The sequence below is a fragment of the Peromyscus maniculatus genome, chromosome 1 (assembly GCF_049852395.1).
Source record: "Peromyscus maniculatus bairdii isolate BWxNUB_F1_BW_parent chromosome 1, HU_Pman_BW_mat_3.1, whole genome shotgun sequence".
Lineage (NCBI taxonomy): Eukaryota > Metazoa > Chordata > Mammalia > Rodentia > Cricetidae > Peromyscus > Peromyscus maniculatus.
The window spans coordinates 154,380,038-154,406,143 of record NC_134852.1 but is presented as its reverse complement, the minus strand read 5'-3'; the positions used below and the strand labels follow the sequence as shown (position 1 = coordinate 154,406,143).

General features: G+C 45.9%; 1 protein-coding gene across 2 annotated transcripts in view; it reads right to left on the bottom strand.

The window, feature by feature from the left end:
- The window catches only part of LOC102923691 (actin, aortic smooth muscle-like), a 45,171-nt gene extending 20,292 nt beyond the window's left edge, over window positions 1–24,879 (bottom strand). Inside the window, exons 1-6 of one of the 2 annotated variants that reach the window (XM_042258039.2) lie at window positions 24,820–24,879; window positions 24,501–24,648; window positions 15,912–16,052; window positions 13,024–13,152; window positions 2,244–2,354; window positions 197–359 (exon numbers count right to left, since the gene is read on the bottom strand). In XM_042258039.2, the coding sequence (XP_042113973.2) occupies window positions 197–359; window positions 2,244–2,354; window positions 13,024–13,152; window positions 15,912–16,028 (520 nt within the window). In that variant the 5' untranslated portion in view covers window positions 16,029–16,052; window positions 24,501–24,648; window positions 24,820–24,879. The remainder of the gene's footprint in view (window positions 1–196; window positions 360–2,243; window positions 2,355–13,023; window positions 13,153–15,911; window positions 16,053–24,500; window positions 24,649–24,819) is intronic. The other variant, XM_042258041.2, reaches the window with a different exon arrangement.
- Between the last annotated feature and the right edge of the window lie 1,227 nt (window positions 24,880–26,106).

Here is a 26,106-nt window from a genome sequence, read left to right as displayed (position 1 = left end):
TCTCTCCTTCCATCATATGGGTCGGGGGGAATTAAATGGGGCTTTAGGCTTGGCATCTTTACCTGCTGACCCATCTTGCTACCCCCTCCTACGCTTTTACTTGACAGGGAGAGGCTGCATGCTGTGGTGAGTGTCCCCAGCCCCAAGAACGAGACAGTGTGTCTGGGAAGGATAGGGATCCCACAGGGCCACTCACCAGAGGTTCTGCCAGCAGCGTACATGGAGAGGACCCCTTGGTTAGCCATGTACAGGGCGGGGACGTTGAAGGTTTCAAAGAGGATCTGGGGAGGAAGATTGGCATGCTGGCCGGCCAGGTGGCACACACTGCCCAGGTGCTCATGAGTGCCTCTTGCAGCAGGCTGTGGATCCAGGGAGACTAAGCCCGGGGTGGCCAGCACTTATCTCCAGCTAGCTCTGCTGGGAAGCGGTTGCTCTAGCTTCACTCTGCGGCTGTGATAAAACACTCTGACCTAAAGCAACTTAGGGGAGCAGAGGGTTTATTTGGTGAATACCTGCTGGTCATGGAGCATCACTGAGGGAAGTCAGTGATGCTCCAGGGCAGGAACACAGGGCAGGAGCCATGGAGAAACAATGCTTGCTGGCTCACTCAAAGGCTATGCTCAGGCTAGCTTTCTTATACAACCCAGGACCACCTGCAGGAATGATGTTGCCTACAGTGGGCTGGGCCCTCCTACATCACTTAACCACCAAGATAATCTCCCACATACGTACATGCACATAGACTAATATGATAATGGCAATTAGTTGAGACTTTTTTTCAGGTGGCTCTAGGCTGTGCCAAGTTGACAGTTAATGCTAATTAGGACACTGGTGCGCCTTCTAGATACTTCTATAATGGATGATGAGAAGGCTAGTTGGATCAGGACATAATGGTGAGACCCACCAGGGGCCCCACCTCTCCCTGGGCACTGGACAGGTGTGAGCATTGTGAAAGGGTTAGTGTTACGATAAGGTCTGTGAGTTCAGATTGTCAGCATGCTTTGGGGTGTATCTTCCTGTCTGACTCTCCAACTAGCAGCTCTTGGACACTCCCTTCCTGCTTGTGCTTGACTGTCAGTCAAACGGCTAGTCTGACCAAGCCCTCCCCTTGTGCCAGCGTCTTTACCCTCCACAGACACCTTGCAACAACTGTACAAAATATCACCACTGATGACCTTCATGCCAGAAGGTGCGGTCCCAGAAAGAGCTACTTGAAACTGTTTATAGGAGTCACTTTGCTGCCCTATATACCTGCAAGTATATATCTATCTATCTAGACAAGTGATGTTGAGTCAGGGGCTGAGAAGGGCAGGTGGTTTGTCCAAGGAGGAGGAGAAAAAGGAGGGGATAGCCCCAGCCATGGGAGCCAGTCATCTACTTTTCTGATCGGACTAGTCTTGAACCTTCATCTCTATGTGTCTTTGTTCTCCTGGCCTCTGCAGGGAGCACACCCGCAGCTCCAGCCGGCTGAGGTTGAGCTCAGCTGCTCAGCCCCTGCCCTTCACAGTTTCTCAGTCTCCTTCCTGGCGTGCACACACCCTCTTGTTCCGTTGTCTGCTACAGTTGAGGAGTGGACAGGCAGTTGTGTCGGGACGGTCTTATCCCTCTCTTGTCCCATTCTAGTTTGCTAAAAACCCCATGGACGTTGGATGTTTTTGGGTGAAGCCAGCCATGTCCAGTCCTCAGGGGAGCCAGCTGTGGCCATTTCCATGATCTGACTGTCCACACTGGGGTAGGGGTCAGGGGCCAGTTTGGGGCTTGTTTGATGTGAGCTCACACCTGTGCCGTGATGGGTAGAACTGCAGTTTCCAGGTCTAGGTGGCCTCTGAGATATGCAAATCATGCCTTGGCCCTGGGCCTGCGTATGAGGGACTAATGACTGCAGGAGACCCACTGAGCTCCAGGGATGCTAGCCAGATGAGCCAACTCGGCCACCTGCTTTATTAGCTTTCCTGTATCCTCTGTCAGAGAAGCTGGGCATCAGGATGAGAACTCTGGCAGCTGGGGAACGGGCAGCTTCCTGCAGCCACTGCACCTAGCCCCACTGCAGCCTGAGGAGGACTCTGCCATCTGTGCTCTGGCTGGAGCACTCACAGACAGGGATCCACCCTTCAACTTCATCAATCCACCACCAAGTCCATCAGGGCAGGAAGGACCAGGATGAGGCCAGAGCCAGGGAACTTTTAATTCAGGACAGAACGGCAGCCTCCCTTCCTGCCTCAGCTGGCCCCATACCCCATTACCTGTGTCATTCTTGATTTAACATCCTTGCTATTTAACGGTGGCTCTGTTATCATTACAGGGTGCTGCTCGGGGGAGATGTGGAGGGCCTGGTAGAAGGAGTGATGCCAAATCTGTAGAGAGAGGACAGTAGGCAAGCTGTTTGCTGTCCAGAGACATGCTGCTTGTTATCACCCATCTATTAACCTATGTATCAGATACATCTATTAGCTACCTAAATCGTCTTTGTCTTCTGTTTACCAACTAGTCTCTCTCTCTAGATATAATCTACTACTACCCGCCTACACCTATCTGTTCATCTCACTACCTGTTTAACGCCTGTCTATTCTGCATCTGTCTCTGTGTCTGCGTCCACCATCAATCTATCAATCTACCTTCTGTCTGTCATCTATCTACCTATCAATCATCTACCTGTCTAACTCAGTGGTTCTCAACCTTCCTAATGCTGTGACCCTTTAATGTAATTCTTCATATTGTGGTGGCCACCCTACCATAAAATTATTTCGTTGATAGTTCATAACTAATTCTGCTACTGTTATGAATCATAATGTATATATCTGATATGCTATCCAAAGGAGTTGTGACCCATAGGTTGAGACCCACTTGTCTAACATCCATCTATCTATGCCTATCATTTATAACCTAGCTATCTATCATCTGTTATATATTCTTCCATTCTTCTGACAAATCAGTACAGTTGAGCTCTAGATCTGTAGATTCTACATCTAAAGATTTAGCCAACCAAGAATCAAAAATGTTTGGGGGAAAATTGGGGCCATGGACTGTAACTCACTTGCTAGAATATTTCCCTGGCATGCACAAGGCCCTAGGGTCCATCCCCAGCACTATATAAACCAGGCGTGATAGTGCACACCTGAAATCCCATCACTCAAGAGGTGGAGGCAGGAGAGTCAAAAGTTCAAGGCTATCTTAAACCACAAAACAAGTTGGAGGCTGTGGGAGCCCGTTCTGGGGTTCCTCGTGACTTTACCCAGCAGGTCCGAATAGAGGATGATCAGGACCACGGGCCTGAGTGCAGGTGTCTGAGATGGCCTGCACTTGGCTGTGCTGGGGGAGGAGGTCTTTTGCTCCACCCCTTGGCGTCTCTATAAAAACCCTGGGCCAGAGACAGTCGGGGCCCATTGGAATAGGTTCCAGGCCCTCTTGAGGCTATCCTTTATTTTCTATCTGTTTATCTCCTCAAGATTCTCTGCTATAAATCCTTCTATCTAATATTTCCTGCTGCTCGCACTCAAGAAAACTCTGGGAAGCTGTGGGGGTGGTGGGTAAACGCCCCACAGAATGGCACCGTGAACAGGGACTAAAGAAAAAAAAGGGACTAAAGAAAAAGGGAAAAAAAAGGACTAAAGAAAAAGAAAAAAAAAGGACTAAAGAAAAAGGGACAAAAAAAGGGGGGACTAAAGACAAATAAACAGGGACTTAAGACAAAGTAATAGGGACTAAAGATAAAGAAAAATAATAGTTTTATTACAGAGTTTTTGGTGAAAGTGCTGAGTCAGCCCTGCCAGTGGAAAGGCATGCCGGTGTTATGGAATATATATATTTTTATATATATTTTTTGGTGAGGCAGGGGTTTTATCCTTGAGAGAAAAGGAAAGCGGACTGGAAGGATGTCCGATGCTGCAGCGAAATTCTCTTCTGTCAAAAATTTTCTATCTTCTATCCCTTTCTCAATTTCTATCTGTGATAAGTATAAGGTATAGGGTAGTAATATAGTTTAGGAAAAACTTAGAAGTGTAAGATTGTGTAGGAAAAATAAGTAAGGCAACTAGACAGAAAAACTCTTCAATTTTCTCACTTTGGGGGCTTTGAAAGCAAACTGGGGAAAAAAATCTTTCTTTGGGCTTTTCGGGTAGTAAAAAAGCTCTTCTTTGAGCTTATGGGGAAGAAAGTTTCCTATGGAAGCTTTTGACCTGGGGACAGCTGGAATGTCAAATCCAAGCGGCAGGAGAAAGTAATTTCTCCCTGAGGCAAAAATGGGGATGTAAGAAGTCAAAGTTGAAAGTTGGGAAGTTTTGGGAAAAGTTGGTCTTTCTCTTGGGGGGAAAAAAAAAATCTCTTAAACTCTAAAGCTTTTCTTGGAAAATTTGGGGGGAAAATCTCTCTAAAAAGCCTTAATCTTTCTCTCTTAAGAAACTTAAAAACTAAAGCCTCTAACCTCTCTCAGAAAGAGGAGAGTAGAATCACCTGAAGATATTAGTATGGGGACCACCTGTGATTAGCTCTAAGGGAAAACAACAAACTTAAGACAGCAAAACCTCTCTAAGTTCTCTCAAGCTTTGACAATCCTCCCTGCAATGCAGGAGGCAAGGACAAGTTTCTAAAAACCCCTTCTAAGCTCTGTCTCTTCAAGCTAGTAAAAGACAGTGGGTCAGAGTACCCTGAGGGAAACGCTTGGGGAGAGCAAGGGTGAAGAGCTACAGAGAGCCCAAAAGGGCTGGAAACTTGACCAGAGAAAAGCAAAAAGCCAAGCTTCATAGTTACAGCGGAGCTGAGGCAACAAGGGTTTTGTCTGAGTGAGCGTTTCAGAATGAAAAGGTGCTCCTAATCGTCCTAATGCAAAGATCCCCTGAAGCAATGCAAACTGTTAGCATTGTATCCTCGCTTTTGACCAAAAACCTAGAGGCGACTGGCCATTGTCTCTGAGTTGGAGTGCATTTCAGGGATACTAGGATTCCTGCAGTTGTAAACTTCCTGGAGCACAGAGGATGAGGCAGGAAGGTGCAGGACCCAGGGGAAGATTGCTAATGAACAAACAAAGCTAAAGCCGGTGGGAACGGCACAGTTGCACGCTTTCCTACAAGTCCCGGGTTGATCGGTCCACAGCTGCAAAAAGAAAATCTGAGAAAAGCTTTCCTATCAGAGAAAGGACCTTTCTGGGAAAACAGTAAAGCTGAACTGGGTCTGAAGCAGTCGTGCTGCCGAGTCAGAACGCTGTCTGGGGAAAGAGCCCAGCCAGGGCAGAACAGAACTAACCAGGAGTAAAGCTTTCTTTTCTGTCAGAGAAAGCATCTCCTTGAGAAAAGCTTTGTTTCAACTGACGCCCTATGAAATGAGGGAGTGTAGCCCTGAGGGGTGATTGCCTCTGGCATAAGCTCTGTCCTTGAGCACCCAGACAAGCAAACCCAACCCATTGAGGGACTGGGCCAGGTGAAGGCCTGATGAGGCAAAACACCCGTCCTAATGGGAGTTTAGAAATGGCAAAAACCTCCCTTGTTAGATTATTAGTCTGTTCGCAAACCACACAGACCCCGAAAACAGAAACGGACTAAAGCCCCTACCTTCAGTAGCAGGGAAAGCCAGCGCTCTAGTGTCGGAAACTGTTTCTGGGGTAGAGGGGATAAACTGAGACCAAACTGGATACTGTCAGGGAGAAAGACTCTGAAGAAACAGAGGGGACAGATTCCTCCCCAGAAAATGTATGACATGACAAAGCTGCTAGAGTTTGAGGCAGATTCAGGGGGAGAAAAAAAGCCCCTACCTCCAAAGGCAGCTAGCAGAGGTACAGAGCCGCAGATAGCTGAAGCTCTGCATCTGGGGAGGGAAGGAGCAAGCAAAATGAGAATAAAATCAGTGGGAGAAAATCTCTGAAGGAGCTATGGAAAAGCTGTTGTAAATGATCTTGTTGTTCACTGACTGGCTAAGACAAGCACAAGCCCCGAGCAAAGTTGCTATCAGAAATGCCAGCCTCAATGCCGGCTAACGAGGCAGGTGCGGTTCTGATCCGGGGGCCAGTGTCTGATGAAGTTGAAACACCTGTTAAAGCCAGCTGAGGAGAATAGAAACCTCCCAATGTGCCATAGCTGAAAATGTAAAATGCTTGTTCAAATCTCCCGTTGCAAAGGCAAGAGACTTTGTTCAAACCTCCCAGGCAAGAATTTGTAAGCAAGTCTGGTGAAAGAGAACCAGTTGACTCTCAGACCTAAAAAGAACTATGGGAAATGATATATGGGACTGATATTATTATGGATTGATATAAGGGAAACGCATTCTGGGAAAGGTAGTTTTTCCGCTAAAGATGGCGATATTGCCCTGAAACACTTTTGTCAGCTTGAAAATACGTTCATGGTAAACTTAAAATACAGCTTTTAAAAGAATGAGTAGGAAAGTCGTCTAAGTTTAAGTATCAGTTCCAATGAAAGATTGAAAGGATACGGAACTAGGTGCTTCGCGGTTTGGGGCTCCATTGGTAAAATGCCTTATTTACCCTAATAGCTGTGCAAAGTTTTTATGGCAGTTGGATGACAAAAAGCTACCTATAAGAGCAAACAAGTCACTTTAAAATCCTTAAAATACCACCTAATAGCTGTGCAGTCTTTGGCGAAGAGCTTTACAGCAGCTAAATATGGTAATTTCACCCTCAGTGTGAAGTGAAGTTTTTTGGTAGAGCAAACCAAAAGTGCTGCTGTAATAGAAACGTTTGTCTGAATTGAAGTACTTAGGGGAGCTATTATGAATTTGGGTGAAGGGACAGCCTCTAGTTAAAAACTGTCTACCGCTGACAGTGCATCTCTGCCGGTCCGGAACGGCTGAGAGAACTGGCAACTTTGGAGTGTGGCTTCGTCCTGAGAATGTTACAATCCCCTAGCAACAAGTATCACAACTCTATAATGACAACTCACTAAATCCCAGTGCTTTATAACAAAGCTAACTATAAACTGTAAACTTTAGAAATGATGTACGTACTTCCTGTCTAGTTAAGAGAATCTTTCTGATAGAGATGGTGATAATGAAGAGTAAGAAGTAGAAAGACGAATATAAGATATGTGAGTTTGTAAAAATTCTGTCTTGTTAGATCTGTGTTAAGAAATCTTTAGGTGTTTGCTAAGTTAGATATATGCTAATGGTAGCCTATATAAGTTTGTAAAATAGATCTATAGAGTTCCTTTAAGAATATAAGCTTGTAAGAAGTATCTAAGGTAGTCTTAAGACATGTAGTAATAAGCTTGTAAGATGTTAGTTGTAAATGTAAGTTTAATAAGATGGAATAAATAGAATTATATAAGAATTAATAAGAAATATATTTGCTAAAGTAGTTCTATAGTTTCCTTAAAGTATAAATAAGTAGATGTTAATATGTTGTATGTGAGTTTGTAAAAACGTGTAAATGTTGAATATGAGTCTAAATGCTTTGCAAGGCAAAAAGTTATATGTGAGTTTGTGAAAAAGTGTAAATGTTAAGTGTGAGTCTATTAATGTATATGGTGAAAACACCTGAGACACAGGAGATAGTGTCCTAGTAGACTGCAAGGTAGGCAGTCTGAATGGTTTCAAAAGCTCCAGAAGCCGCTAAGAAGCTAAGAATGGCGGATGCCAGAACCAGCACAAGGCATCCGCAGCTGAGATCCGTGAAATATCAACGCAGCACAGAAAAACCTGAGCTAACAGCAAAAACGGTGCGGTTTAAAATATTACTATAACTAAAAAGGTCTGTCTGTGAGAACAAAAGTTGCAGAGATGCTTGTTTGAACTAAAATTGTTAACTGCAAAAAGTCTTGGTTGTAAAACGTCTCTTCATATTTGGAAGTGAAAGCCTGATACCAGAATTTATTTCTTGTTTGAACTTTTTGAACTTAAAATGAGATAAAATTACAAAAAGATTTTGGTTATGGATTTCTCATATTTGGAAGGCTAGTACCAGAATTTATCATTTGAATTTTTTAAGACTTAAATGAAACAAACCATAGAGATTTCATTGCAATGGGACAGTTTTGAGTAATGACCTAGGAACAGTTTTCTGGAATTGGGTTTACAAATGGAACTGTTTAAACAGAAAAGTTTGGGTTTTCTAACTAGGCTTGAGATTTTGCTTAAAAATTATAAAGAAAAGGAGGAGTTATGAGATTGAATTATGTTCGCAGAAACCTATTGATATCAATGCACCCTGGCTTTGTGGAGTTAAGGAAATATTTAAGTTTGTGAATACATCGAAGTTTTTCCTATGTTAACAAGAAAATTCAAATGATTGAGTTAAAGTTGTAAGACGGAGAAAATTGTTAACTATATATAGCACCATATATGCTAATTCAAATGGTTCTGTTAAGAGTTTGCTTTGAGTTGTAAGATTGAGAGAATTGTGATTATGTATAGCAATAATTATGTTAACCTGTTAATGGTAATGATGAAGCTAAGGGATTCTTTAAGTTTGTAGTCGCCTTAAGAGTTTTGGTTTAGAAAGGGCTTGAGGCAGCTAAGACTGCTGTGGTCACCTTGGACCTAATTCAAAAGAGAAATGCCATTTATATCATCCTCTACTCCCATACTGGGAGGTGTAACAGCTATGGAGATTGCTGTAAGCCATTAATAGTTATTTTTTTATATATTAAGAAGGGGGGACCTGTGGGAGCCCGTTCTGGGGTTCCTCGTGACTTTACCCAGCAGGTCCGAATAGAGGATGATCAGGACCACGGGCCTGAGTGCAGGTGTCTGAGATGGCCTGCACTTGGCTGTGCTGGGGGAGGAGGTCTTTTGCTCCACCCCTTGGCGTCTCTATAAAAACCCTGGGCCAGAGACAGTCGGGGCCTGTTGGAATAGGTTCCAGGCCCTCTCGAGGCTATCCTTTATTTTCTATCTGTTTATCTCCTCAAGATTCTCCGCTATAAATCCTTCTATCTAATATTTCCTGCTGCTCGCACTCAAGAAAACTCTGGGAAGCTGTGGGGGTGGTGGGTAAACGCCCCACAGGAGGCCAGCCTGGGCTACATGAGACTCTATCTCAAAACAAAACAAAACAATAACAAAAAAGCTGTGCCTGCAGTGAACATATTCAGACTCATTCCCTTGTCATTGTTCTTTAAGCAATCGGTGTCCCAAAATTTGTGTGGTGACGACACTGAGGATGTAGTCCATCTAGAGATGATGTGGAGCATATGGAAGGACTTGGTTGGCACCCTGCAAATACTACCATTGCACATAGAAATCCAGTGGCCTGGGTGTCCAAAATGCCCCAGGACCAGACCCCATAATTCTAAAGGATGGCTGAATTGTAGACAGCACTGCTGGATCACCATCAAAGCAAGATACAGTGTGATTCAGCCTCCAATGATACACCAGGCCTGAAGTTAGGGAATGGGGTTGGCAGGGATTGGCAGACCCAGCACTATCTAAAGGTCTCTTGGGTCTGATGGGTGACAGAAACATGTACCAAAACTCAGTGATGAGGTGGAAACACAGGTGATTTGGGTGTCACAGAGAAAACGCAGCAATGATGGAAGTTTGCCACATAGCATGTGCCTACCCAGGACCATGAAGGTGACCTTAGTTAGCCTCTATCCTCATTTTTAAAATGGAAGAAAGCATCCATCCCCTCAGGGAGTGTGAGCCTCAGAAGACAGTGTTGCCAAAGAGGCATGCTGTTCATTCCTGTTGTAAGGTTCTATCCTCTGAGCCAAACTGCCATCATCTTCACTAGACAAGCTCTGCCTGCTTGTAAAAGTGTGTCAGGACCAGCCTGTGCACTGTTGACTTTCCCTCTGGAGAGGATGGGGAAAGATCATTAGATTCTCGCCAGTAGCCATGTGGTGGCTCACAACAATCTGTAACTCCATTTCCAGAGAATGTGATAACTTCTTCTAGTCTCTGCAGCCACCAGGCATGCAGGTGGTGCACATAGACAGGACAGAAAAAACAGTCATATACATAAAACAAATACATATTAAAAAATTAAGCCCTATACTTGCTAGTTTTTTGTCAACTTGATACAAGTTAGAGTCATTAGAGGAGAGAACCTCAACTGATAATAAGAAAATGTCTGCATAAGATCCAGCTATAGCCAGGCATTGGTGGGTGGTGCACGCCTTTAATACCAATATTAGGCAAAGGCAGGTGGATCTCTGTGAGTTCAAGACCAACCTGGTCCACAAAGCAGTTTTCAGGACAATCAGGACTGTTTCACAGAGAAATTCTGTTTCAAAAACAACAAAAAGTAAACAAACAAGATCCAGCTATAGGCCATTTTCTTTCTTTCTTTCTTTCTTTCTTTCTTTTTTTTTTTTTTTTTTTTTTTTTGGTTTTTCGAAACAGGGTTTCTCTGTGTAGCTTTGCGCCTTTCCTGGAGCTCACTTGGTAGCCCAGGCTGGCCTCGAACTCACAGAGATCCGCCTGCCTCTGCCTCCCGAGTGCTGGGATTAAAGGCGTGCGCCACCACCGCCCGGCTGGCCATTTTCTTAATTAGTGATTGATGTAAGAGGGCCTGATCCATTGTGGGTGAGGCCATCCCTGGGCTGGTGGTCCTGGGTTCTATAAGAAAGCAGGCTGAGCAAGTCATGGGAAGAAAGCCAGAAAGCAGCACCCTTCCATGGCCTCTGCATCAGTTCCTGCCCCGAGATCCCTGACCTGCATGAGTTCCTGTCCTCACTGCTTTTGATAATGAACTGTTCTATGGAACTCTGAGCAAAATAAACTTGCTTTTGGTCCTGGTGTTTCACCAGAGCCATGGTAACTTTAAGAAAACCCATGTCTTCAAAGTATCTGAGAATAGAGCTTGTGACTCCAGTATAAAAACTTTAGGGACAGCCAGGTGGTGGTGGTGGTGGTACTTGCCTTTAATCCCAGCACTCAGGAGGCAGAGGCAGGCAAATCTCTGTGAATTTGGGGCCACTTAGTCTACAGAGTGAGTTCCAGGACAGCCAGGACTACACAATGAAATCCTGCCTTGAAAAACCAAGGGGGGAAAAAACTTTGGGGACATATTGTGGCCACCTACAATACTTAAGCACACTGTAGGTTCATAACAAACAGTCCTAGCTGTCCCGTGTGAAGCTCCTGCCTTTTCTGTCAAGGGGAGGCCATGCAGCACTCTGAGAAAGCAGCTACGGACAGCTCCACAGTCAAAAGACCCAGGAAGCAGAAGGGTGTCTGAGAAGCCACAGAGTCAGGCAGGCGTATTCTTTGATAGCTAGACACTAACAGCCTAGAACAGGACAGTGACATAAGGTGCTGTTGTGGGGATGAGTGAGGGACAAGATGGTGGATAGAGGATGGTCCCTCAGAGATGCTGGTTGTGGGTAGATGTTTGAAACCAATATCTAGAGGCTTAGGAAGAGCCAGGAGCAATGCCACAAAGGTTTGGAAACCCCCCCCACACACAAAAAAAAACACAGTGACTGGTGACAAAGGCCTAGTATCAGCCTGTCTACCATGCTGTGTGCTCCCCCTGGCCTGGTAGAGTCAGCCACCATGCTGTGGCTTCATGCACCTGCAGAAAGCCCAGGAGATGTTGCATGAGAGTGCCATCTTGGATGTGTCCTGTTGCTGATGGCATGGCTCTTTCTCATGCTTGTTAGTTCTCAGGCCCTCCAATTGTCTAGAAATGAGTTCAAGATGGACTATAGAAGGATTTCTGGCAGTTAGATTGAAAACCAGCATTCCTCGGGAACTTGTGAAACTCTTCCTGAGTCACTTCATTTCTCTTGCCTCTGGCAGAAGGGACATGACTCTCCATTAACATGTACTTATGGTAGCATATCAAAACCCCTGTTGGCCTCCAGGCTTCCTCAGTCCCTACTCACAAATCCTTGTTATACATGTCAAAGCCTCCTGCTGGCCCTTCTCACCTCCCAAGGCTTCCCTCCTCTGAGATGCCTGTTTGCTCTCTATATGGGTTTCCCCCTGCCTCCACTCCCTCTGCTATCTCTATCTCACTCTCTCCACTATCCATTCTCCTCTCTCTTGCAGACAGCCCTGGCCATGTCCAGTCTATTTCTCTTTCTCTCTGTTCTAGATTCTTCCAGATGCCTCTGCATATTTTCTCTCACTGACTCACGACAAAAAAACCTTCCCCTGAACCACACCATGGAGCAGTCACTTTGGTAGTTTCTTTACTGCACCCATTACATAGAGCGTCACCCTCGCCTTCAGGACCCAAGCTGTGCCCAGATTCTTGATCCACAGAAACCAGGAGGGTGGAGGCATAAATCTGGGCCTGGAACTGACTGATTAAGTTGCATTAGTCCATTGCTATATCTGAGTTATGCCCAAAACTCCTCTGTGGAAGCCCCAAGACCCCATTGTCACCATTTCTGGAATACACTGTAGTGGGTGCTGTTGGAGACACTGAGTGGAGCTTCTACTGGAATGGTGTGTCCCTGATCTCGTTCAGGTACTACACTAACAACATGGGGAATTCTGAACCAAACACACACAGGAGGATGCCCTGAGGAGATGAGTGCAGAGACAGAGGTAACGCTCTCCAAGTGAAGGAGCCCCCAAACACTGTCAGCAAGCCTTCCAGAACCCAGGGAGCAGCCTGAGGCAGGCTTTCCCTCACAGCCCTCAGCAGCAGTCTGTACCAACAACACCTTGGCCTTGAGGGTTGTGAGAGAACCAATGTCTGAGAATTTTACTGCCATGTTGTAGGATTTCATTACAGCTGCCTCAAGCGCTTAGATCATAAGCAAGCAACAGGTCCTCAAGTGCAGGTGTGTGGACATCTGGTTAGACCGTTCACTGTGTGTTACTTCCCTCTGAGGCCAAGGACTTCTTTTCCATCCTTCCCTACCAGCCATGATGGCACAGGAACAATCATATCATCTTATAAGATAAGGAATCTGAGGGTCCAAGATGCCATGCCACATATCCTGGTGGCATGGGCAATAAGCAGAGGAGGCAGAACCGTAACAGCGGTCTCCTAACTAGGACCCCTGAGACTGTGACTATGGAGGGACTGAGAGCCGCAATAGAGCTAGGCCCTAACAGCAGATCCTTCCCTTAGTGCTAAGTGCTTGGGTGTGATGCCCCCCTCCCCCAGGGGCTATAGCTCACCTTCTCCACATTGTCCCAGTTGGTGATGGCTCCCCGGGTGATGGGGTGGTTCAGGTTCAGCTGTACCAGATTATTTTGGGCCTCAGCTCCAATGAAACAGTCTTCTTCTTCCGTCCCCACCAGCAGGTTCTGAAAAACATGGGCAGAACAGGACAGCCCTTGAGAGCGGCAGGCTGGGGCTGGACCCACCGTACCTGGCTCTCATCTATGGACACAAGCCAGTGCCCTGAGGATGCTGGAAGCTGGCACCAATCACTAGCCCAGACACTGAGGAGGCTCTCCAACCATGCATACTTTCAGCAGTGGTTGCTAGCAAAGGGGGCCATTGCCTGCAAGGTCCAGAGCTGCTGAGGGTCACTATAAGGACACTCACACTGCAGGTGTGGAAACTGAGGCCAGCAGAGAAAAAAATAATTGGAGAGAAGGCACAGGGACATATCCTGCACACTTGGTCTGGAAGACTTGATGGAAAAGGGCCTGTGGCATGAGCTAGCTCCCAGGTTTCAGGAAGATGGCCTACTTTCAAGGTGGATTGAACAGAATTCCCGTGGTGTCAGAGGGGCCTGGGCATCTACCTCAGTTCACCAAAAAACAGACATTAGGATTAGAGCTGTGAAGATTTAGCAGGAACTTGCCTGCTTAGATGAGAAGGAGCAGAGTGGGCAAGGGCACAGACTGAAGAGCCATCAGGCTATGCCCACATCTGAGTCTGAGCAGAGGAAAGAAGAAAACAAGGCAGGTGGGTGTTTCAGTGTACAAGGAAGGCTGACTCGGCGAGCTCATGGAGGAACCCTGAGCCATACTCACTCATCAGAGGAGTCCAGGGTCTCCGGGATAAGCTCATGCTTAAGCTAGATGGGAGCAGCGGTGTGCATGAGGCAGTATGCAACAGGGAAGAGGGACAAGGGGGTTGGAGGATATGGTACAAGTGTGACAGGACAGTCATAGAACTGGGCAATGTTGCAATGCTGAGATGCTGCAATGCTGCATCAGTGTGTGGTACCATCTGTTATGCAGCTATGTGGTGGGACTATGCTACAGTGCTACAGTAGTGCATGGTGCAATGGTACCTTGCTGCAATGGAGCAGCACGGTGATGCTATAGGGCTACATGGGTGCATGGTGCCACGGTGCAGCCATGCAGCTGTGTGGCAATACCATGCTGCAGTGTTGCAGTGCTATGTAGTGGTGCATGACACATGGAGCATGGCACAATGATACCTTGCTGCAGTGGAGCATCACAGTGATGCTGTAGGGCTACAGTAATGCCATACTGCAGTAGAACAGTAGGTTTCTGAGCCACAGTCCAGCTGCACAGAGCTTGGTGCCCTCAGCTATCTAGTCCTTTCTACAGCTTTGGCCTTGGTCTGAGCAAGACCTCAGGTGAGCTGCTCACCTCCCGAAATCCCCATCCCCTTCTCTGTCAAGTGGAAGCAACTCCCTCTGGATCCTCTACACTGCTGGAAGCATGTGGAGTGAGACCTCAAAGACTGAAAGACCAAGGGGACATGGCATTGCCAACACTGTGCCTCCTCTGATGCTTTTCTGAGTGTGGTTTTCTGAGTGTGGGGATTGGGTCTGATTACCCAGCTTTGAAGTCACCATTTACTGCAAGGAAGTGGACAGGGTTCCTGTCCCTGGGTGGCCTGTGGGCCAGGACTGCAATGGAAAGAATGAATTTGTCCTTGTTCAGCCTCTCTGTCCCCTCTAGGCCTCCCTCCAGAGACTGACCCAATGCCCTCACACTGCCGGTCACCAGCCCTGGGTAGAGATCAAGGACACAGATGAGACAGCTGAGTCTCATGCCTAGGAAAGGAAAGGAAAGGAAAGGAAAGGAGAAAGGAAAGGAAAGGAGAAAGGAAAGGAAAGGAGAAAGGAAAGGAAAGGAGAAAGGAAAGGAAAGGAGAAAGGAAAGGAAAGGAGAAAGGAAAGGAAAGGAGAAAGGAAAGGAAGAATTCTCCTGAACATAGGAGCCACTCCTGCTGCCCAGGGCTAGGGAATGTGGTTAATGGAAGGAAAGAAGATGGAGGAGACAGGCTGAGTAGAAGATTTGCTTATCATCTTCATGGAGAAATGGACTTGTCCCATGCTATGACCCTTTACTTCATCCCACATAACTGATCTATAAGCACTGCTGGCCCCCACATGCTCTTTGCACAGTGCTCCCCCTTAGCCATGGTTCTTCATTCAGGGGTTCTGTGAACCCATATTCTGCAAACATCATCTGCCATGACTGCCTCTGCCACACGCACACAATGAACACTGCAGCATCTCTCGCTTAACATAGATGGGTACATGGTTTATAACTCACATGCTACACAGGTCTGAGTAAGAACAAGTATGAAGTTTCAGGACTCTCCAGAGTCCCGGGCATCCACTGGTGTTCTCAGGACACACCCACAAAATGAGAGGCTCCACGGCACTGTTAATGTGCTTCCCTCCCCCTGGTGCTATGGGACGACTTCAGGTACAACCCACATTAAGACCTTAAGCTACAGAGAAAGAGATGCCACACGTCAGAGGAAGCTGGTGGCAGAGAATGCCAGAGGAGGAGGGAGCCACTACCTGTGGGAGGGGTGCTGCCAATCAAGCTTAGAGGAGGGGTTCCTGAAGCAGGAGGAGAAGGCTGCCAGTGGCTCCAGCTGGGACTGGAGGTACTAGAGACAAAGAGAAGCTGCAACCAGAGGCAGCTGCCTCTTATGAAGTGTGTGGAAGAGGCTGCAACCTGAATGGGAGCTGCTTGCTCATGTCCTCTAGTCTGTCCCTAAAGCCACCTTCTTGAGATGTCTAACAGAAAGAAGTATGGAAGTCAGGACATTGGGAGCTATGACAGTCGCAGTAACCAAAGCAGCATAAGAGACTGGAGGATGAAGCCAGGGCGTCACTCACGTTATGTTTCAGTTTCCCGATGATGGTGGGGAAGACAGACAGAGGGGCCTCATTTCCTGCAAAGCCCACCTTGCTGAAGCCAGAACCGTAGTCACAGATGATGGGTGTTTGGTCCATGGTGCTGTGGTGGCCTGGACACACCTGCAGGGAGAGACCACATCATCCCTTGTCCCAACAGGCACTGTGCCAGCAGCAAGACATGGGCTCCATGTACCTAGAGCAAGGTCGGCCTGAGCATGAGCCACTCTGCAGGTGCTGTGGCAACTTAGGAATGGAGAGCTTTAAACAGCTGTGTGCATATACAGTCATCCCACGGGCCAGCGGCCTGGGGGCCTGCTTCAGATGCTCTCTCTAAAACAAATGAAGCACTTACAGAGAGTTGTTTGGAGTGCCTAATACACAAATCAGTCACAAGGAAACCAGTCCTGTCTGAGTGTGAACCTCTGGGTGGGTCTGCCTGGCTTGTCCTAGTTTCAACACTAAAGAAACATTGTCTTTAAAACCTCTGTTGTGGACAAACTGGGACAGATCCTGTGGTCTGCACAAGGCCAGGCCTCCCTAAGCAGAGTACGGTGCATGTGGGCAGGGATGGGGCAACTGGCTTCCTTCCAGCATGGAAGAACACCACAGGAATTGCTGGGCTGCAGAGCAAGGCAGGCTCAGAGCTCAGGAAGCTGTACCCCATGGATGTTAACAGATATTTTATGGCAAAAGCCGGATCCCTGGCAGCCCCAATAAGCCATGATCAGCCACTCATCTCCAGTACACCATTTTGAAAAGCAATTGTGAAAAGCAGAGAAGATTTATTAACGTGGTCATGTTGGAAAGAGAAACAAAGTGGCCCAGTTGCCCCCAAGTCTCTCTTCTGAGGCCCAGACATAAAGCTCAGGTTTAAACAGAGGGCAGGAGGCGTGCATTCCTAAGCAGTCCTGGTCAAGGTGTGGTCCTGCCCGTCACTGACTCATCACTGTCAGCTCCAGTCTCTCCTGACAAATTCTCAGATCTCAGTAAAACCTCTTTGGGAGACAAGCTCTCCTCCTGGCTGGCACCAAACTTCAACCTTTCCCTTTGCCAGTATGAGACTCCTGGGGCAATTCCAGTGCCTTGGGGTCCATTGTTTCAGTAGTCTCATAGCATAACTGATTCTAAAATATCCCATCCTGTGGTTGAAATGATTTCTCAGCAATTAAGGGCTCCAAGCACCTATACTGACAGCTTGTAACCAACTGCAACTCCAGGGGGTCTGGTGCCCTCTTCTGGCCTCCACAGGTACCTACATGCATGCAGTACACACAAATTCATACAGATGCATATACACAAAAACGAAAATAACCTTTAAAATAAGTTCTCTGTAGGGGCCCATAGCTTGTGCCTTGTGGCTTTGTCTTGTTTTCATCTTGACTCAAGGTCAGAGGTCTGAGCTTGTTTCCCCCTGCAAGGCTGCATAATAGGATGTTTTGGCCAAAGGTATGGTCACTAGATGTCTTGAGTACTAGGGAGCTGTTTACACTTAACTATACTTTGTACTTTGAACAATGATGTCCTTCAAAGGGAGAAGGACCTTTTTTGCCCCCTTGCTTTGGGTATATAAAGGCTGTGAGTAATAAAACTCAGGCATCTGTGGTTTTGACCCAGAACCCTCCCAAAGCTATCCTGTGTCTCTGTCTTTTTCTTCATCTACATCTATATTTTATAGCTATCATTTCCGAATTCCACACTTCCCACTTCGGAACCCATTCAACAGGTCGAGTGGGACTTGACAAATGGTGCCCAATGTGGGGCTTTCTGAATCCAATGATGGAACACCAAGAGATGAAGTGAGTACTCTGGATGTCAAAAATGCAAATGCAGTGAGAAAACTCAGAGTAATAGTAAACAGTTGTTTGTACATTCCCTTGGAGATATTTTAAAAGCCAGAGGAAGTTAGAGTTGCAGCAAGCATATAAGTCATGAAGGTTTGAGTTTGTAAATTTTTTTTTTAGGTCTGAGTAAATAGTTTGAAAATATGTATATCTGGGTATGTCACGTAGTTTGAATGAGTGATAGCATGAGTCTGAGTGAATGATCTGGATGTACTGAGGTTGCAGGCCTGAGTTGAGTCTAGAGTTGTTGGAGTCACTAGGTGTGGACACCTTTATGAAGCTGAATTTGAGGAGACTAAGGAGGGACTAGAGGGCTTGGGAGATTTAATAGTTTCCCTTTCACAAAAATTGGAGACTCTGCAGGTCTCCTCTCTTCTCAGAAAGGCACTCCTCTTCCTACTGCAATAGCTAGATTAGAACGGGCCAGGGGAACTGCTGGTGTGGCTGGAGTCTCTGTTTCCAGAGAGACTAGAATGCTGTGGAAGAGGTAGTGTGGCTGAGCCCTGGAGGGCAAAGCCACAGCAGAGGCAGGGACATGGCCGCACTGGGCAGCACAGGTACGGCGTGGCCGGCACACTTGCACACATGCACACATGCCCGGCCTAAGTGGGTGCTCACTGCAGGACATCAGCATGGTGCTGGGGTTCTTGCCTGGTTGTGGACGGCAGCATGAGGACTATTAAGGCTGGGAAGCCTGGGCTCCCAGCGGCAGAGGCTGTTTCTCCCTGAAACAGATATCATGAAACAAAGCCCTCTATGTCGCCAGAGGAACTGCTAGAGGTGGATGTTTTTTACACATAACAAAGTTATTTGATAATGAGTTTTGCTTGCTACATATTTACAGCTTCAGTGGGGCCTTGCCCATGCAGGGTTATTAATTGCCCCAGAGAAAATGCAAAGACAACCACCTTTTCAATATTTAGGACATGTATCATACCCTAAGGAATCAAAGCCTCAAAAATTAAAAATAAGAAAAGATGGGTAAAAAAACTTTGAATGATTTTCAAAAGTTATTAGGGAACATTCAATGGCTACAACCTTATTTAAAATTATCTACTGATGATTTGGAACCCTTAAATTATAGTTTAAAGGGAGATAATGAGGCTAATTCGCCCAGAGAGTTAACTGAAAAAGGTAGGCAGATTGTTTTACAAGTTGAGAATGCTATTCAGTATCAACAGATGCATTATAGTAATTATGATAAACCTTGGCAAGCATATATCTTGCCCACTAGACATACTCATACAGCAGCATTATTGCAAAATGGTCCTCTTTTATGGTTTCATCTTCTTGTTTCACCAGCTAAGGTGTTAAACCCTTATTATGAAGCAGTAGCTTGTTTAATACAAAAAAAAGCCAGATGGAATCTAGGCAATATTTTGGTGAAGAACCAAATGTGATCAATGTTTCTTTAACTAAACAAGTTGGTTGGTTATTTCAAAATAATGATTCTTGGGCAATTGCTTTTTCTCAGTTTTGGAGCTAAATTGATAATCATTTTCCAGCTGATCAATTCTTGCAATTTGCCCAAATGCATTCCTTTATATTTCCTAAGGTTATGATGAAAGATCCCATAAAAGATGCTATGCTAGTTTTTACTGATGGTTCCTCCAATGGGAGAGCTGCTGATGTCATCAATGGTAAAGGTTACATAGTACAAACAACTCCAGCTTCAACTCAGATAATAGAATTGAGAGCTATGACTATAGTATTTCAAATTCTTAAAGATAGTTCATTTAATTTATATACAGATAGCCATTATATTCATAGAGCTCTTCAAGTTATAGAAACTGTTCCCTGCATTTGAACTAATAATGGTCAGGTTAGGATGCTGTTTCAACAAATTCAAGATGCCATTTCATCAAAAACAGTTATGATAAATTCACAATGTTGTGAAATTTGGTAAATTAAAATACATGCATATGATAATAGATACTTATTCCAGATTTTTGATGGCCAATAAGCATATAATTGTTCATTACCTAAAATGTTTCTCCTATATGGGGATACCAAAAGTTATTAAAACTGATAATAGATCTGGATATATTAATAAAACATTTCAAAAATTTTACTCCCAATACAAAATTGAGCATAAAACAGGCATTCCTTATAATCCTCAAGGACAAAACATTGTTGAGCAAGTCCATGGCAGCCTCAAGATGCAGCTTCAAAAAATTAAGAGGGGAGAGCTGTATCCTCAATCATTGAATCATGCCCTCTTCATTTTGCGTTTTTTTTTTTTTTTAACATGGATGCCTGGGAGCAATCTGCCACAGACAGATTTTGTCTTGATGGCACCCCAGTGACTCTTGCTCAGGTGAAATGGAAATATTCTTGCTCTGGATTATGGAAGGATCCTGACCCTGTTTTAATACGGGGTCAAGGGCATACTTGTGTTTTTCACAGGAAGAAAATTAAGCTCAATGGCTGCCTGAGTACTTGGTATGATGTGTGGAACAGGGGAATGCTGGCCCTGATGACACCATGGTTGCTGACCCACCTCCAGAGGAATTGGAGTAAGATTTGCTGAACCTATGTTCCTGATCATCCGATGTTACATCCTGCAGTCTGGGAAGGGAAGGAATGATTCCCAGCTTCCTGATAGACCTGCTGCACAAATTTCCTAGACTTCTATGAGTTCCAGTTATTCTGAATCTGGCTGAGAAATGACTGTCTGTTTGTAACTGGGTGTTTGGCCATTTATCTACACTATATCTTGTGACATGGAGGTCACCTTTGCCAGTGTTCACCTGCTGATTGCCTAGAGGAAACAGAAGGCCTGGAGAACAGTTGCCTCAGAGTTTTCCCCCTGTGGAAAAGAGACTCTTTGGAGCAATCAAACATTATTACAGAGGCAGTATACTGGTTGAGAAATCAAATTGGAAGTACTGAAGAGGCCTCCCAGACTGATAAGGAGGAACTGGAACAAAAGTTTTGCTGCTGTTTGGTACTCTGGGACTGGGTAGCTCAAATGTATCTTTGGAAGATGATGGCAGCAATACATTGGATTTTAGGAGCGGAAAAAGAGAAGGCTCAGAATTATGGAATTACTCATACCTCACCCACCACAAAAACATTTTCTTCTCCCTTGATTTGGAGTTGTTGAAAATTGTAATTTAACCAATTGTGTGTCCATTGCTAAGTTCATATTAGAATTAGGATGTTAACCGGTTAATGTTAGGATATTGTTATGAAAATGGAGCATAAGCTGAATGCTTTATTTGAAATGATACAATTGTTAGGAGATGAGATTAGAGGGTTAAAGATAAGAGCTCATTTGAAATGTCAGTCTAAATTTAACTGGGTGAATGTAACCTCTTCTGTTTACAATGAAAATGTTAGCTTATCTGAGAGGAATTTGGTATGATGCTAAAGTAGTCCTTAAATTTGATGCAGTTGCAACAGGAGTTCACTGATTTTAAAAGGGCAAAGCTGGATTTTGATACAGCTAAAATTGCTGTGGACATCATGAACCATTTAAAAAAGGCCATTCTATCTTGATCATCCTTTATTTCTTCACTATGAGGTATAGAAGCCATAAGGAGCAGGTGTATTGCTATGATTATTCAAGCTAGTTGTAAGCTCTTAGTGGAAAACTGATCTAGAGCTGCATAAAGTTAAGCTTTGCACCCTCCCATGCCAGAGGCTGGTAGTCAGAGACAAGTACATTCTTCTTGCTAGCTGTCAACCTAAAACAGAGTACACTTGGTGGAAAATGTTATCTCAAAGATGGATAAGGCTGTCTGGTTGAAGAAGGCAACCTAAGACAGACACAGTCACCTGAGGGGTCTGAAGGACCCTTTATATTATAAAGAACGGGGGAGTTGTGGGGGCTCACAGAGATCCCAGCTTGTGGCTTGTTTTCCTTTTGACTCAAGGTCAGAGAGTGTGAGCTTGTTTCCTCCCTGCAAGGCTGCATAATAGGATGTTTTGGCCAAAGGCGTAGTTACCAGGTATCTTATACTTCAAGGCCTAATTACAGGATGCTTTGCTGTAAGGTGTGGTCACCATATGTCTTGAGTACTAAGAAGGCGTTTACGCTTAACTATATTTTGCACTTTGAACCGTGATGTCCTTCAAAGGGGGAGTCTTTTGCCCCCCCCCTTGCTTTGGGTATATAAAGGCTGTGAGTAATAAAACTCAGGTGTCTGTAGTATTGACCCAGAACCCTCCCAAAGCTATCCTGTGTCTCTGTCTTTTTCTTCATCTACATCTATATTTCATAGCTATCATTTCCGAATTCCACACTTCCCCTTTCAGAACCTGTTCAACAGGTCAAGCAGGACGCGACACTTCTATCATGAAGGTTACAACTGGGCAAGGAATGAGGTTGCATTCCCGTGTGTGTTAATCCCCACCTCACCCAGAACCCCAAGCTAGAGGGCCCACAGGAGCATTTTGGTCAGCACTCTGGGCCCCCCACAGAATCAAGCCAACTCTGCCTGAGGCTATTGCACACTGGGCCAATACCTCTGTCTCCACAAGACCTGCACAGCTCTTCCCTCAGATACCAGGCCACCCACTGACACACTGTGGGTCTCTAGCTCAGATTCTCACATAGGGGAGTAACTTACATCAACAGGGATATGGAGGGGATTGTGGCTACCCTTCTCCTGCCTCCTATTTGGAAATCAGAGAACCTTCAGACTCCAGTTGTGAAAACTTCCTCTTCCTCTGAGAGCTATAATAAGAAACCTACCTGTGGGCCCTGATTTCTCTCTTTAGAGCATGCTGTTCTGTCTGTCCATGTCCTTAACAACTCTTCTAATAAATTCCTTACCCTATCAGTCCACCTCAGGGTCCCCTGGGAGCCCATATCTGAGAACTTTCAGTCATTTGCTTATTCCTCTTCTGGAGGCCCTGCCATGCTCCTGGGAGTAGCTGTGGCTCATTTTTCATCTTTGTATAGTATTTGTGCTTCACTGTGTAGATACAAGAATATCTCAAAGACACTTGGTTCCTCTCAAAGATACAACAGTAAATCAGAGTAAAGAGAGTAATCAGCCCTTTTGGAATTTTCCAGGGCTTTGGTGAGCCTTCTTTTTGCCAGTGGGGATCCAGCCTCTGGACGTACAGTGATAATTGAGCAGGCAGCGGCTGCTGGAGGCTGGAGTGATGGTGGCAATATTAGAAATAATGACAGACACCATGTTGTCCAGTTCTTCCTTCCATGAACAACCTCTCCCTAGTGTATGGTGCTGTGTGATTGCATCTTACCAACAGCAGATGAGGGGCTCACTCTGTAGCCCAGGCTAGACTCAAATTAATAGCAGTCCTGACTCAGCCTCCTCCCAAGTGCCAGAATTGCAGGTGTGAGCCCCTGTACCGGGCTAGAATTTCAAACTTCACATGTACACCTGTGAAGCTGCTGGTCTCAACAGTGTGCTGGAAAGACTCAACGTGGCATTCACAGGGAAACTGCCCCCCAGACCTTATTCTCCTCTTAGAAGCACAGAAATTAGCATCATCTTCCAGGCATTGGGAGTTTTCTGAAAGAAAGACTACAGTATCTGCTCCCACATAATGCCACTAGCTGCATCTGCTCTGACTGGAGAGGCAACCTGGGCTTCAAAGCTAGACATGGCCTCTCCTCTCCATGATAAACTGAAGTTCCCAGAAGAAACACACACACACACACACACACACACACACACACACACACACACACACACACACACATACACACACGTGTTCAAGACTGCACAAGGCTGACTGACTGTGGTTCTCAACCTTCCTAATGTTGCTACCCTTTAATATTGTTCCTCGAGCTGTAGTGACCTCCCCAACCATAAAGATATTTTCATTGCTACTTGATAACTGTAATTTGCTACCGTTATGAACTGTAATGTAAATATCTAATATGTAGGATATCTGATATTGTACCCTACAGGGTCATGACCCACAGGGTGAGAACCACTGGAGTAGAACTTCATGATTTGGAATGCTGCAGATTCAGAGCCAAATTATCCTGGGCTATTATGAGTCCCATAAATAGTCACTAATGCCCGGCCTAACCTTGTGACTATGAGGTGAAGGAAACCCCATACTAACTTTTGAAACATACTAACTTAGCAGACTACCAGCCTCCACCAACCCATGCTCTATGGCAGAGCTGATAGGCTGTGGAAGCTGGCCTTTCCAGAAGTTACCAGCACAGCTGTAAAATCTGGCCCTTTCTGAAAGTTGTCCACTCTGGCAATTGAGCCAGTGAGATCCCATGACAGGAGTGAGGAGTTACTATCAGCCTGGGAGGAAGCTTGACTTGGTTTCTAGTCATTCACTCATTTAAAACAAATGTTTGTGGCTAGGCATGGCAACTCATGCCTTTAACACCAGTACTGAAGAGACAGAGGCAAGAAGATCTGAGTTCAAGCCCATCCTGGGTTACATAGTAAGTTCCAGGCCACCCAGGACTACATACAGACACTCTATCCTAAAACAAACAAACAAAACAAAACAAAACCCCCCAAAAAATAAACAAACAAAAGTCCCACCCAAAACAGGCAACTCTTGTTTCTGGCCAGGAGGAGTTTTGCACATGTCACCACCTGCTCAGGCCCCTGGAGTCACAGGGCTTCCTGCTTTCTGAGAATAAACGAAGTCCCAGAGACGATCTGGTCCCATTTCCACCTAGAAAGCAGTTGTTCTTTCTGCAGAGCAGGGTGAGGCAAGCAAACAGCATAAAACCAGTAACTTTTGCTCAGAAGAAAGCAGAAACTCGTCAGACCTGGCTTGGGGTTCTGGAAACAGCCAGGCGGGAGGCTAGGGTCTCCTCAAGTTCTTCGTGCTCCCTGGGGACAGCCTGGGCATCTGTGGCCGGTCCCACGTGTGTTCATTCAGGACCAGCTGATCTTGCTTGGGAACATGTCCCTTTCCTAATAAAAATAAGAAAGATGCCAAGACACTTAAGCAGCAGAGACATCCAAACCGAACCTGAGAGCCCGACACAGGTCGACGGCAGCCGTGAGGGCACAGCCTGCACTCCATCAGGGAGAAAGCCCCCTCCCTTGAACCAAATCATAAAGTTAGTGGAAAATGGAACTCACTGGTGTCTCTGAGGGAGACCACAGACCTTCCCCCACCCCCCACCCCCTCTGTAATGACAGGGTCCCTGGGTGTTGTAGGCCTTTCCCTGTTGCTGAGACATTTGGACATTGTGACGTAGCTGTGACCTCAGGGCCTCACCCAGGCAGGGACATCAACCCCTACTTGAAATGACCTGGAGAGAGAAGCTTCTGGATTTTACACCGGTTCCTCACTGTCCCTGAGTTCATTCTTATTTGGGGTTGTGTGGCCCTCTAGATGTCTGTCCTGCTCGGCCCTAAGGGTAAATAAACCTAGGATGTCATCTGGGGATAGCAAAGGGATTCAAAAGTCAGAGAGAGATCTGAACTCCTATAGAGGCCCTGCCCTCAACCCTGGCCGCGAATTGATGATCCAGGGCATGGTAGGAGATCAAAAGGATACTCCAATTCCAGGGGTAAAGGAGGAACCCAGAACCTTGGGCAGGTCCAAGGCAATGTCAAGGAAAGAACCTGGTACATTTGTCAGGTGGGAGTGCATCCCAGTACCTTGTCTGGAACCACAGTACGGAGTCAGTGCTCCAAATAGAACATTCCAGAAGGGTGTGGCCAGGCAGTGTAGCTTAGAGTCCCTGCCAGGCATGCTGAGGCCCTGGGTTCCACCACCAGCACCACATAAACCAGCATGGTGGTGAGTACCTGTACCTTCATTCCAGCACCTGGAAGGTGGAGACAGGAGCAAGTTGGAAACGAGCCTGGGCTATGTGAGACCTTGTATCACAATATAAAAGGGATGAGAACTGGGACTTGAAACTGAGCTTCCTCAGAGTCCATTTGGTGTTGCCTTGGTGAGTCAGGACATGGACATGAGGGGCCACAATGGACTAGTGTAGCATAAATCTTTAAAGGTCTTATTAATAAAAATAAAACCTGGACCCAGGTTTTGGGGTGAACACCAAAAGATCAGAAAGAACAGAGCTAACCTCACCTAGCCAACTTCTTAGCTGATCCTGTTTCCTCAAACTGGAAGTCCTCATCTGGAATGGATCTCAGCTGAACTGCTGCTCAAAGCCTAAAAGCTTAACCAGGCTCTAGTTCCTGGTCCTCACACTTTATATACCTTTCTGCTTCCTGCCATCACTTCCTGGGACTAAAGGCCATGTGTCACCATGCCTGGCTGTTTCCAGTGTGGCTTTGGACTCACAGAGATCCGGATGGATCTCTGCTTCCAGAATGCTAGGATTAAAGGTGTGTGTGCCACCATTTTCTGGCCTCTATGTCTATCTATGGCTGTTCTATACTCTGACCCCA